The sequence below is a fragment of the Symphalangus syndactylus genome, chromosome X, assembly GCF_028878055.3.
Source record: "Symphalangus syndactylus isolate Jambi chromosome X, NHGRI_mSymSyn1-v2.1_pri, whole genome shotgun sequence".
Lineage (NCBI taxonomy): Eukaryota > Metazoa > Chordata > Mammalia > Primates > Hylobatidae > Symphalangus > Symphalangus syndactylus.
Window position 1 is genome coordinate 76,197,654 of NC_072447.2, and position 14,434 is coordinate 76,212,087.

Sequence of the window (14,434 nt, forward strand, 5' to 3'; positions counted from 1 at the left end):
AGGGGTAGAAGCGAGGGGCTTGTGGCTAGGGAGAGAGAGCTAATTTTGGAGGTTGGCAAGGAAATAGCAGACGTTATCAATGGCCTCAGGGAAGTGGGACGGGAGGTGGTGATCTGGTAATCGTGGGGTGGGAGGATGAGGTGAGAGGCTGAGGCCAGGGTTGGGGCATTTGTAGATGGTATTCCCTTGCAATTACAAAAAGATTTCATATCTACTGGCTTAAATTTTAATATCACTTCCACCAGTATTTGTGCAAGTACTAAAATTGTGCTTGGTCTGAAGGGGAATTATCGTAAACAAAACAAAACAAAACAACAAACACCAAAAAAAAAAAAAAACCTCCATTCGTTTGGAATTTTGTCCCTCCATATTCCACATTCTTCCTCCTTAAATTTACTACTTGGATTGCCTATCCAAAAATATAAAACATTTTTATTTCACACCCATCCCCTGCCTTGTTGGTTAAATGCTTAACACCACCAAAGGGCACCCAGGTATCCTGGATGCTGATACTGTCAAAAATGGCTGCGCGGTCTGACTACATTTTAGCCTGGGGCCAACGTAAAGTGGGACCAGAAACACCGTGAAAGCCCAAAAGGATGAGATAAGGAAAACAGGTTGGGATAGGCAGATTATCTTTCGTTTGTTTAAGTTATTCTCACAATAGTTACTCTCTTTTAGACCCTGAACATTTTCAGTACTCGCTCCAAATGGTTTAGCAACTTTGGAAGTGGGATTAACAAGTTTGGCCAGTGAAGCTTCTTCCCCGCCCACCCGCAGAGGTGCCGGAGAAAAGTAATCCTGGAGGGTCGGCGTGGAGGCAGTAGAGAGGTTTATAAAAGTCAAGGAAGTGGGAAGAGGCTTGCGAGCAGCAGGAGAGGCACAGAGTCAGAGGGGCAGGGGCGGCGGCGGAGGGAGCAGGAGGTTGGGGCTTGAGCTCTTCATTCCGGGGCACGGAAACTTGAAGTCGCTCGGCAGCCAGGGAAGGGAAGGAAGAGGCAGGCTCTTTCCTAGAGCTGCCGTGATCGAGGGTCTGGCACTCCAAACCAACTCCTGAGAACGAGAAATGGGCGGGGGTCGCTGGGGTGGAGAGAGCAGCCGTGGTCGCGAGAGCGAAGGAGCGGTCTGAGAATCGGCCTTGAGTGTTAAAGGCAGAGCGTGTCTAGCGGGACCCGTGGCTCCGAAAAAGCGAGACAAGGCGACGCGGAGCTGTCCCCGACACCCTGAGGACCGAGGGACAGCGAAGGGCCAGGGCCGCCGGCCATTGCCAGACGCCATTAGGTGACGCGGCCGTCACGCGATGACGCGCTGACCGGCAGTGGCCTCCACGTCGCAGGTTCCGCAAAGACCTGTGGGAGCGACCCGGGAGAAGGAGGGCCAAGATGGCGGAAGCAGAGGAGTCTCCAGGAGACCCGGGGACAGCATCGCCCAGGCCCCTGGTGAGCTTGGGATCTGCGACAAAAGGGACCGAGGGTGAGGCAGAGTGCCCCCTAAAGAAGTCGGGGGAAGGGCTCGTGGCCTGAGAGCCGGAGCCTCTTCCGCCCGGCAGGCCCTTCCTGTACCCGACGCCAGAACCAGTCCCAACACTGCACCTGTTATTTGCGCTAACCGCTTTGCCCCCTGCCCTCCTGGTTCCTTCCAGGTCTTTTTGTGAAACTCCGATCTTTCCTTTTCCATCCTCCCAGGCCTCGTCATCGTCCCCTACATTGTGTTAAATGGCGAACTTTAGGTGATTTCTTAAGTTATCTTTTCTTCTGCTTTCCCCTCATTTTATCAAAACCTGTCACCAGCCTTTGTTGAAGGAATAATGAGAGATTGCTTCCCATGGGACATTAACGTTTTATTGCTTATAACTTTAGTATTGACTTGTTCAGTGACCCCAGTAGGCCAGGTTTAACCCCTGTGGCAGCTCCTTGCCATTCTCTTCACCATACTTGTTCTCCTTTCTTATTTTTTACTTTTTTAAAAATCGAGACAAGGTCTCACTCTGTCACCCAGGCTGGAGGGCAGTGGCGCGGTCTCCGCTCACTGCAACCTCTGCCTCCCAGGCTCACGTGATCCTCCCACCTCAGCCTCCCTAGTAGTTAGGACCACGGGTGCGTGCCACCACACCCGGCTAATTTTTTGTAGAGATGGGGTTTTGCCATGTTGCCCAGGCTGGTCTCGAACTCCTGGGCTCAAGCTATCCTCCTGCCTCGGCCTTCCAAAGTGTTGGGATTACAGGCGTGAGCCACTGTGCCCGGCCATCTTCACCATACTCTCTTGCTGCTGTCTCTGCAAGGGATAGAATTTCCACTGCAAGCCCGAAGTGTGGACAAGTATTTTAAGAACACAGACTTTGGAGTTAAACTTTACCTGGGATGGAATCCACCCACTTTGTGAGTTTGGGCAAGTCATTTTAGGGAGGGTGTTTCTTCATCTGTAAAATGGAGATGAAAATACCTGCCTCAAAAGAGTTTTTAGAAAGATCAAATGGCATAATTTATGTAATGTCTCTAATACTATCAGTACCATGAACTGAGGAGTATAATGAGGTCAACATTCTGCTCCTGTCCCTCTTCTCAGTGTGTTTAGTTATATAGTAGTTGCTCAGTAAATGGTTCTTCCCTTTCCTCTTTTTTTTTTTTTTTTCTTTTTCTTTTTTTTGAGACAGAGTTTTGCTCTTACCCCCAGGCTGGAGCACAATGGCACAATCTCAGCTCACTGCAACTTCCGCCTCTGGGGTTTAAGCGATTCTCCTGCCTCAGCCTCCTGAGTAGCTGGGATTACAGGCACCTGCCACTACGTCCAGCTAATTTTTGTATTTTTAGTAGAGACGGGCTTTCACCATGTTGGCCAGGCTAGTCTCGAACTCCTGACCTCAGGTGATCTGCCTGCATTGGCCTCCCAAAGTGCTGGGACACAGGTGTGAGCCACCGTGCCCAGCCCCCTTTCCTCTGTTTTGAATTAGCAATTTAACATAGTGAACTGAGCTGGGAGATCAGTGAACTTGATTCTAGTCCTAGCTCTGCTGCTTACTAGCTCCATTTGTTCACCTCTTCACTCACTCAACAAATATTTATTGAGCATCCGCTACTATGTTCCGGGCACTCCTTTAGGCACTGGGGATATGGCAATAAGAGTGAGTTGTGTTAAGTTCTATTGTGACTTTGAGTAAAATCAGGCTGAACCCCAGTTTCCTCATTTGGAAAATGGTGATAGGAACACATCACTGAATTAATGAGAGTACTAAATGAGATAATATATACATTGTGCCTACTATGACATTGTCATAGGTGCTTAGTAGTTTTTAGTTTCTATCTTTCATTTAAACTTCTCCACCCCTCTTCTGTGAAGCTTTCCCCAGTTAACTTCAGTGGTTCTGATCACTCATTACTCAATATGCAATCCGCTTCCATTCAACAAATGTTTAGTGAACTCCCACAATGAGTAATGCACTGTGCTAGTTGCTGTAGGGAATGCAAAGGGCCTGCCTCTATGGTGCTACCAGTCTAAATTTTAGGGATAAGACAAGTATACAATGCTAAAATAAGGCAGTATATAAGAGAAAGTTACACAAAGAATATTACAGAAATTTAAAGGAAAATGCTTTCATGTCCAGTTGGGATGACCAAGCTACATGGTGGAAGTTATATTTGAAAGGACTTCAAAGGATGGGTAGGATTTGAAATTGCAGGTGAGCATAAGAGCTATCAATAACTGAGCACCTGCTACATGCCAGGTATTGTGCTAGACATCCTCTGCGTATTTGCTACTAAACTTTACAGCAATCATTTCAGTTAGGTGGCTTTTAACTACATTTTATGTGCAGATGAAGATACGACATGCAGGGAGGTTTGATGATTTCCCTAGTGTCTATATCCAGTTAGTGCCCATGCGTGAAATTTGAAACTAGATCTGACTCTGAAGCCCAGACTATATCCATTTGTGCTACACAGCCTCTTGTGAACAAAGGCACAGAAGTTGGAAGGTGCTAATACATTTATAGAACAACAGGTAGATCACTTTGGCTGAAGCACAGGGAATTATTAGGAGATAAGCCTTCAGAGGTAAGCCTACTGAGTTAGGGAGGCAGTATGGAACAGTGGTGGTTTGGAATGTGTACTCTGGAGTCAGCTTGCTTAGGTTTGATTCTAAGCACTGTCACTTAACTAGTGGGATATTGGGGAAATTACCAAACCCCTCCTTGCCTCAGTTTCCCCTCCTGTAAAATAGAGATATAACAATACTTAGTTCATAGGGTTATTAGGTGGAATGAGTTAACATATTGGATAAATTAACACACTTAATAGAATGCCTGGCATATAATAATGCAATAAGTGTTATTTCTTATTATCGGCTACTAACCTGGGAGGCTTAATGGGCTACAAAGAGCCAGTGGAAATTTTTGAGGAGGGAAGAATTTGAAATCATGAATTGGACAACATAATAGAGGGTAAGTTACACTGGGGGAATATCTGGAATCTAGCGGGCCAGTGAAGCTGTTGCAGTAGTTCTGGGAAGAAATGATAAGGATCTGGACAACAGCAGTGGCAGGAGACAAGAGGATTTGAGACAAGGCAGAATCCACGATGGTTTGTAGTGTGTGAAGGAGGATTTGTCTTAGATTAGTATTTTCCAAACTTTAGTGTGCTAGCAGTCATCTGGGAAATCTTGTTAATTTGCAGGTTCTGATTCAGTTGGTCTGGGATAGGGCCCGAGATTTTGCATTTCTTATAGACTCCCTGGTGATGCTGCTGCTGCTGCTCCCAGTACCACATTTTGAAGAGCATGGCTATAGTCACCCAAGAGTATAGTGACACTCTGAACAAAAATAGATAATATACAAGGAGGGTTAGCTGGATGAGGGCCTTAAAAGTTGACTAATTCAGTTTGGGACATGTTTAGTTTGAGATACTGGCAGGCCATTCAATAGATATCCAACAGGCAGTTGGACTTTAAAACCTGTACTTCAGGGCGCAGAAGAGGTCATGCCTAGTGATGTTGATTTAGGAGTCATCTGCACAGGGTTAAAAAGACAGAATCTTGGGTAATGCCTGTATTTAGGGGGCAGGAAGAAGAGGTAGGCTGTAATAATGGCTGCAGTCTGGGGTCTTTTTTTTTGAGATGGAGTTTTGCTCTTGTTGCCCAGGGCTGGAGTGAAATGGTGCCACCTCGGCTCACTGCAACCTCTGCCTCGCAGGTTCAAGTGATTCTCCTGCCTCAGCCTCCCCGAGTAGCTGGGATCACAGGCGTGCACCACCATGCACAGCAAGTTTTTGTATTTTTAGTAGAGACGGGGTTTCACCGTGTTGGCCAGGCTAGTCTTGAACTATAGTCTGGGATCTTTGGAAGATCTCAGGCTATGAGGAAGCTGGCCCCAGGTGAAGGGGCTGGCTGGAGACCATGCCACTGGCTACCCCTTCATCCACTCCTGGGAGCCAGGCCTCTTTGAGCTGATTCCTGCTTCATGCCTCCCCTTGTTGATTCCTTTTTCCAGGATTTTGGTCAATAGTATAACCCATTTGCTCCCAGCTATTTTTTTTGGGGTTGCAGTCCCTGCTTTTATTGTGTGTTTTTTGGCCCTGCCTCTACCTGTTCCCCTTACTGGCCCAACCCAGGCAGAGCAATGTGCATGTGTGTTTCTGTGAGCACATCTGTATATGTGCAGGAGCCTGCCTGCTGATGGGAAAGGGGAGGGGCATCTATCCAAGTCGCCTTTCCCGCTGAGGGCTAGACAGAGAGCAGGGTCCATTAGCTGAGGCCCTGGAAGTCCTGTCTTTTATACATGGAGCTGGAGGGCCATAGTTCCTGACTCAGCTCATGGAACATTGTTGCTGATTCTTGAAGAGACAAAGGGGAGAGAGTAGGGGATCACATGGCACTTCAGTGACTACAGAGACTTCTGATACCAACTACCTGGAGTTAGGCCAAACTGCACAGGTTAAAAGCACAGTCCTCTACAAGACTGCTCTTCAGGCACTATCCACAATTTTGGGGGTTCCCAGGACCATCCTCACTTCAGAGCAAGTAGCTACAAATTCACGGGTTCCCACGTTCCCCTCAGGTTTATTTCTTTTTTGGCACAATCTCAGCTCACTGCAGCCTCTGCCTCAGTCTCCTGAGTATCTGGGACTACAGGCACATGCCACCATGCCTGGCTAACTTTTGTATTTTTGGTAGAGACGGGGTTTCACCATGTTGGCCAGGCTGGTCTCGAACTCCTGACCTCAAGTTATCCGCCCATCTTGGCCTCCCAAATTGCTGGGATTACAGGTGTGAGCCACGGCACCTGGCCCTCCCCTCAGGTTTCATAATTCACTAGAATGACTCATAGAACTCAGAACAGCACTCTACTTAAAATTACAATTTTATTATAGCAGAGGGATACAAATCCAAATGCGCAAAAGAGAGAGATACACAGGGCGAGGTCTGACAAGGTCCCAAACACAAAGATTCCTTGTCTTGTCCCTGTGGATTCAAGACATGTTACCCTCCTGGTTTGCTGGTATGTGACAATACGCAGAGTATTGCCAATCAGGGAAGTTCACTCATGTGTCTATAGTTTTTATTAGGGTTTCATTATATAGGCATGATTAATTGGACCATTGCTCACATAATGGAACTCAATCTCCAGGGTCCCACCACTCCCGAAAGTTTGGGCTTATATGTTGTGACTTAAAGCCCCAAACCTCTATTCATATGCGCAGTGTTTCTGACGTGGTTAGCCCCCATCCTGAGTCATCTCCAGAGTACAAACTACGTAAGGGCCTACTGTGACTCACCTGTAAGCATAAACTACCAGAGCCCCTGTGAATATCAAAAATACTCCTCTATCATTCAGGAAATTCTAAGTTTAGAGGCTAACTCTCAAGAACAGAGGACAGAGGCCAGCTAAATTCTTTATTATACAGTAGGGACAGAACTGGAATTGACTCCATGGGAATCTTGAACTTGAGCTAACATTTATCCAGCCCCTATTGTGTTCCTGTATTAATACATTTCTTCCTCACAATAACCCTGTGATGATGGTACCATTATCTCAATTTTACAGAGGAGGAAACTGAAGCACAGAGAGGCTAAGTAACCTGCTCAGTGTCACATGGATAGTACAAGATGGAACTGGGATTTGAACTCAGGCTATTTGGCTTGCACTCTTAACCAGTATTCTCCAAATACCATGTTAAGCATTGAGTATATGCTAGGTGCTGTACAGTGTTATTTATTTTTATAGCAGTATTGTTTCCATGTGACATCCCTGTTTGACTTTACAGCCGGTTTTTTCCTACTGTACTACAATGCTTCTAGCAGTAGCAGGCAACAGGGAAACTGAAAACAAGCAATCCTGGCACTTGAAAGGGCAGTGTTATAGTAGTGAAGAGAAAATATGGCTTCAAAAAGTGTTGGTTTTGGCTGGGCATGGTGAGTCACATCTGTAATCCCAGCACTTTGTGAGGCCAAGGTGGGCGGATCACTTGAGGTCAGGAGTTTGAGACCAGCCTGACCAACATGGCAAAACCCTGTCTCTACTAAAAATACAAAAATTACCCGGGCGTGGTGGTGGGTGCCCAACTACTAGGGAGGCTGAGACAGGAGACTCGCTTGAACCCAGGAAACGGAGGTTGCAGTGAGCCGAGATCACGCCACTGCACTCCAGCCTGGGTGACAGAGCAAGACTCTGTCTCAAAACAAACAAAATTGGTTGGTTTATGCATTACATGCTGCAGAGTATTCAGAGAGAGTGAGGATTGAATGAAGATCCTTGTATTTCTTGATTATGTGAGGCTACTTTCGGAGAGCACAATGTCAGTAAAGTGGTGAGAAGGCCAATGCCATATTACAGAGGATTAAGTGGGAAAGTAAAGAGAAGTTGGATCAAGCAAGAGAAGAAGGAGGGTAGTTTGACAGAATAGCAGAAACAAGGGAGCGATATATTTTTAAATTTTATTACAGAAGCTTTCAAATGTGTAAATAAAATGAAGAGTAGCATAATGAACCTCATATACCTATCAACATTCTGCTATTATTTTATTGGTCTCACCACATTTTTTTGGTCTTTTTATTTAAAACTAATTTTAGACATATAGAAAAGTGCAAAAATAGTAGACAGAGTGCCTGTATTCCCTTCACCCAGATTCCTCTAATGCTAACATTGTACATAAGCATAGTACACTGATCAGAACCAAGAAATTAACATTAGTAAAACACTATTACCTATAGACCATATTTGAATTTTAGCAGGTTTTCCGCTAATGGCCTTTCTTGTTCCAAGATCTTATCTAGGATCCCACATTGCATTTAGTTGTAATTTTTCCTTCATTTCTTCCAGTCTTTAATGGTTCTTCAGTCTTTTCTTATCTTTCATAATCTTTTCTGAGTATTTTAAAGCAAAGCCCAGACATACCATCTTCATTTGTAAATACTTCACTACGTTTCTCTAACAGGTAAGGACTTTTTCTTTGTTATCATACATAACAAAACTAATAATAACTACACTCCGGCCTGGGCAACAGAGTGAGACTCCATTTCAAAAAAAAAAAAAAAGAAAAGGTAAATTGGATCCCCATATACACCTTCAACAATTATCTACTTACGATGAATCTTCTTTCTTCTACAGCCCTACCTACTTTCTTTATTATTTTGAAGCAAATCCCAGGCATCATTACATTAGTAAATATTTGGTATGTATCTCTAAAAGATAAGGATTCTGGCTGGGCATGGTGGCTCATACCTGTAATCCCAGCACTTTGGGAGGCCAAGATGGGCAGATTGCTTGAGCCCAGAGGTTCAAGATCAGCCTGGGCAACATGACAAAACCCTGTCTCTACTAAAAATTTAAAAAGTAGCCTGGTATGGTGGCACATGCTTACAGTCCCAGCTACTTGAAAGGCTGAGATGGGAAGATTGCTTGAGCCTGGGAGATTGAGGCTGCTGTGAGCTATGATCATGTTACTGCAATCCTGCCTGCATGACAGAGCAAGACCTTGTCTCTAAAAAAAAAACAATAAATAAATAAATAAGAATTTTTTTTTTGATTTTGTATTATTTTAGAGTTGCCGTCTTGCTGTGTTGCCCAGGCTGGAGTGGAGTAGCTGCCCATAGTCATGATCATAGCACCCGCAGCCTTCAACTTCTGGCCTGAAGGGACACTCTCACCTCAGTCTCCCAACTAGCTGGAACTATAGGTGTGTGCCACAGTTCCCAAATTCGAATTCTGCTTTTAAAGAGAACATAACCACAATAACATTAATGCATGTAAAAAATTAATAATTTCTTAATATATCTCATTAGGGTTCAAATTTCCAATTATCTCCTAAATTATATTTTTATAATTTAAAAATTGGCCCACTGCCTGTTTTTCTTTTTTTTTTTGAGACGGAGTCTTGCTCTGTCGCCCAGGCTGGAGTGCAGTGGCACGATCTTGGCTCACTGCAAGCTCCGCCTCCCGGGTTCACGCCATTCTCCTGCCTCAGCCTCCTGAGTAGCTGGGACTACAGGTGCCCGCCAGCACACTCGGCTAACTTTTTGTATTTTTAGTAGAGATGGGGTTTCACTGTGGTCTCGATCTCATGACCTCGTGATCCACCCGTCTCGGCCTCCCAAAGTGTTGGGATTACAGGCGTGAGCCACCGCGCCCGGCCCACTGCCTGTTTTTCTAAGTATAGTTTTCTGGGAACAGAGCTATACTTATTTATTTATGTGTTGTCTTTAGCTGCTTTCATGCTACAATGGCAGAGTTCAGCAGTTGCAACAGAAACCATATGGCTCTCAAAACTTGAAATATTTACTGTTTGACCCTTTACAGAAAGTTTGGTGACCCCTGCTTTAGGCAATTATCTTTTAGAATAATTAAAAATAGGAAGAAATGTCATATTTACCTTCATTTTAACCACTTTGGGAGATCATTTATTTATGTAAATCCAGGTTTCCTTCTGATACCATATTCCTTCTTCCTGAGGAACTTCCTTTAGCATTTCTTGTAGAATATATTTTAGCTTTTGCTTGTCTGAAAAACGTTTTTACTTTGCCTTTATTTTTAATAGTTATTGCTGGGTTTAGAATTCTGTGTTGATAGTTTTATTCTTTTAGCACTCTAAAAGTGTCCCTCCATTTTCTTTTGGTTTGCATAGTTTCTGGTGAGATGTCTTTCTTTGTTTGTTTGTTTATATTTTGTTAGAGATGTCTATTATAATTTTTTTTTTTTTTTTGAGATGGAGTCACTTAGGCTGGAATGCAGTGGCATGATCTTGGCTCACTGCAACCTCCACCTCCCGAGTTCAAGCGATTCTCCTGTCTCAGCCTCCCAAGTAGCTGGGATTACAGGCACCTGCCACCATGCCCGGCTAATTTTTTGTATTTTTAGTAGAGATGGGGTTTCACCATGTTGGCCAGGCTGGTCTTGAACTCCTGATCTCAGGTGATCCGTCTGCCTCGGCCTCCCCAAGTGCTCGGATTACAGGCGTGAGCCACCATGCCTGGCCTTTTATTGTAATTCTTATCTTTGTTCCTATGAACACAATGCCTTTTTCTTTGGCTACTTTCAAGATTTTCTCTTTATTTTTGGTTTTCAGTAGTTTGTGTCTAGGTTTGTGGATTTTTTCATTTTGTCCTTTGGTATTCATCTTGATTGGGGTTCTCTTGGCTTGCGTCTGTCACTTGATGTCTCGTTATTTTTGGAAAATTTTCAGCTATTCTTTTTTTTTTTTTTTTTTGAGACAGAGTCTCACTCTGGAGTTCAGTGGCACGATCTTGGGCTCTGCAAGCCTCGACCTCCTGGGCTCAGGTGATCCTCCCACCATAGCCTCCTGAGTAGCTGGGACTACAGGTGTGTGCCACCACTCCTGGCTAATTTTTAAATATTTTTTTGTAGAGATGGGGTTTCGCCATGTTGCCCAGGCTGGTCTGGAACTCCCCAGCTCAAGCAATCTGTCTGCCTTGGCCTCCCAAAGTGCTAGGATTACAGGCGTCAGCCACTGCGGTTAGCCTATATCTCTTCAGAGCCATTATCTTTCTCTTCTTCTGGGATTCCAAGTATTTGCATAATAAGACCATTTAGTGTTTTCCCATAGTTCCTAGATACTCTATTCTTTTTTCTTTTCTTCTTTTACTCTTCTCTTTTTGTTTTAGTTTGCATAATTTTGACTGACCTAGCTCTGAATTCTTTCTTTGATATTGAGGTAACTGATAAGGCTGGCAAAGGCATTCTTTATTTGTTACTATGTTCATGTAATCTAGCATTGCCATCTGATTCTTTTTTTTTTGAGATGGAGTCTCGCTCTGTCGCCCAGGCTGGAGTGCAGTGGCGCGATCTCGGCTCACTGGAAGCTCCACCTCATGGGTTCACGCCATTCTCCTGCCTCAGCCTCCCCAGTAGCTGGGACTACAGGCACCCGCTACCACGCCCGGCTAATTTTTTTTTTTTTTGTATTTTTAGTAGAGACGAGGTTTCACCGTGTTAGCCAGGATGGAGCCATCTGATTCTTACAGTTTCCATCTCTTTGCAGAAATTCATCATCATTCATGCATGTACCTTTTCTACTAGAGCCTTTTGCATATTAAACATAGTAATCTTAAATTTCTTTTCTGATAATTCTAACATCTTGGTCATCTCAGAGTCTGGTTTTGCTAATTGCTTTGTCTCATAGTGGGTTGTTTTCTCATGTGAGTATAGGGGAGATAATTTGTTATTGGTATTGAACGCTGGACATCATGTACACACTGCTAGAAGTGGCACGTCTCTGCTGCTGAGTTGTCAGTCAGTAGGGGTTAAGTCAGTCTAGTCAGAAGTTGAGCTTTGTTTTTGTTGTTGTTATTGTTGTTGTTGCTATGGTTACCTTCAGTGCATCACCAGCTTCAGATTCCTCTGTTGTTGCCTTGAGTTTAGGGGTGGGGGTGCTATTTGTCCCAGTGTTTTGTTTGTTGTTGTTGTTGTTGTTGTTTTTTTTTGAGACAGTGTCTCACTCTGTTGCCCAGGCTGGAGTGCAATGGCGTGATCATAGCTTACTGCAGGCTTGACCTCCTGGGCTCAAGTGATCCTCCCACTTTAGCCTCCTCAGTAGCTAGGACCACAGTTAGTTGCATGCCACCATGCCCAACTAATTTTTTAAAAACATTTTTTGTATAGATGGGGGTCTCACTGTGTTACCCAGACTAGTCTCAAACTCTTAGCATCAAGCGATTCTCCTACCTCAGCTTCCCAGTGTTGGGATTACAGGCATGAGCCACTGCACCCAGCCCCAATGTTTTTATTAATGTTCATGTTCTATACTCAGCTTCTGTCTTTGCCCTTGCATCTCATGGTGAGTCTTTTTCTAAGCTGTAGCCCTTCCTTCAGCAGTAGACTGCTGTTGTTTATTACTCCATACTTGCTAGCCTGGTGATAGGGGCCAGGGAAAGGGGATTCTTTGCTGTCATAGTCTAGTCTCTGCCTTATGCTGACCATGTGTCCCTGGATCTCCTGGGTAGCACTTTCTTAGTGATCCTGTCCGCCTCCTAGCTGAAGGAAACTCTTAATGGTCTGGGCCCAGGATGGTTTCCTGTCCATCCCTTAGTAGTAGAGAGCTTTTCCTTTTCCCTTTCTCCAGCTTCAGTGAGTTGTCACCTGTGTTCTGAAGGCAACTTGTTTTTGTCTAAGTGGCTTTAAGGCTTTTTCCTCTAGGAGCTTTTTTCTAGAGAAGAGCCTGCAAGTGGGTGTGAACTCCTCTTGCGTCTATTGCTTCCAGGGGTTCTGTACTCTTGTGCTAGTCCATACTTGGACTTTAGCAATTTATTTAAAATTTTATTTGAATTCTTACCCATCTGTGTGGTGTGGTGTGCAGCATTGTCTTCCCCTCATGCTTTGCTACTGTTGAGCCAGTGCTGATGTCTCTTCGTGGAAGCACCTGGCTTTCTTTAGATTTCATCCAGGCTACTTGGTCTCCCTACAACTCTGTTCTCAGATGAATTCAGGGAAAGTTATGATTCAGTAAAGTATCTAGCCTTTTCTCATTATTCTACTTGGGGAATGGTCTTTCCAGCTTCCTATATCTTAATCAGAAGTCAAATTACAGTGTCATATAGTCACTTGAAATAGGTGCTGTCTTTGTGGTTGTGTGTTTATTTCAATACATGGTAGTTTCATTGGTTTAATTTTTCTGTCAGTTTCAGGGATTGCTTCCTTCAAATTTTAATTTTGTTTAATAATTGTGTGAAGTGTTTATATGATTGCAAGTCATTTATATGAACAACATATATTGAAAAAAGCCTAGTTTCTCTCCCTGTCTGCTCTATCCTATTCCTTTCTTTCCTTTATAGGAAACCTTTAAAAAAAATCCTATAGCATATTTCTTATATTTAAGAAATATAAGTGTGGTTAAGAAATTGTTTTTATGTTATGTTACGTTATGTTATGTTATATTATTTTGTTTTGATGGAGTTTTGTTCTTGTTGCCCAGGCTGGAGTGCAATGGCGTGATCTTGGCTCACCGCAACCTTCGCCTCCCGGGTTCAAACGATTCTCCTGCCTCAGCCTCCCGAGTAGCTGGGATTACAGGCACACGCCACCACGCCCAGCTAATTTTGTATTTTTAGTAGAGATGAGATTTCTCCATGTTGGTCAGGCTGGTCTCAAACTCCCGACCTCAGGTGATGTGCCCGCCTCAGCCTCCCAAAGTGCTGGGATTACAGGCATAAGCCACTGCGCCCAGCCTTTTACAAATTCTTTGAACATCCTCGTTCCTTCTAAAATTTCAGTATACTGTCTGCATTTCATTTATCTGCAACTGTTGCCCACTAAAAATTGTGCCTACTGGGCCAAAAACTGTATGAGAAGTCATTGCCTCTATTTTCTTAGGAATTTGTAAATTTGAGTTTCGGTTGTAATAAAATTTGGCAGATGTGAACATCCTCATTCTTTCTAAAATTTCAGTATACTGTCTTGTGTTTCCTTTATCTGCAACTGTTGCCCACTAAAAATTGTGCCTACTGGGCCAAAAACTGTATGAGAAGTCATTGCCTCTATTTTCTTAGGAATTTGTAAATTTGAGTTTCGGTTGTAATAAAATTTGGCAGATGTGAACATCCTCATTCTTTCTAAAATTTCAGTATACTGTCTTGTGTTTCCTTTATCTGCAACTGTTACCCACTAAAAATTGTGCCTACTGGCCCAAAAACTGTATGAGAAGGCATTGCCTCTATTTTCTTAGGAATTTGTAGATTCGAGTTTCGGTCGTAATAACATTTGGCAGATGAGTATGAATTTAAAAGTTCACATTCTTTATTCACTTTGAAAATTTTATTTGCTCTGTGATTGTCAGGTAACCCGTAAAGATTGTAATCAAGGTATATTTTGCTATTTCCCTGTTTCCTCCACTTGCCTTTATGGTTCATGTAATGCTCACTTTTAGCCAGCAGAGGCCACTAGAGCCTGCTAGGGAGCAGAAGTGCAACAGAAACGTGGCCATTCTAAGACAGTGAT

General features: G+C 43.8%; 1 protein-coding gene across 2 annotated transcripts in view; it reads left to right on the top strand.

The window, feature by feature from the left end:
- Positions 1–875: 875 nt before the first annotated feature.
- Positions 876–14,434, top strand: part of YIPF6 (Yip1 domain family member 6) — a 47,785-nt gene continuing 34,226 nt past the window's right edge. Inside the window, exon 1 of one of the 2 annotated variants that reach the window (XM_055267532.2) lies at positions 876–1,439. In XM_055267532.2, the coding sequence (XP_055123507.1) occupies positions 1,383–1,439 (57 nt within the window). In that variant the 5' untranslated portion in view covers positions 876–1,382. The remainder of the gene's footprint in view (positions 1,440–14,434) is intronic. The other variant, XM_055267535.2, reaches the window with a different exon arrangement.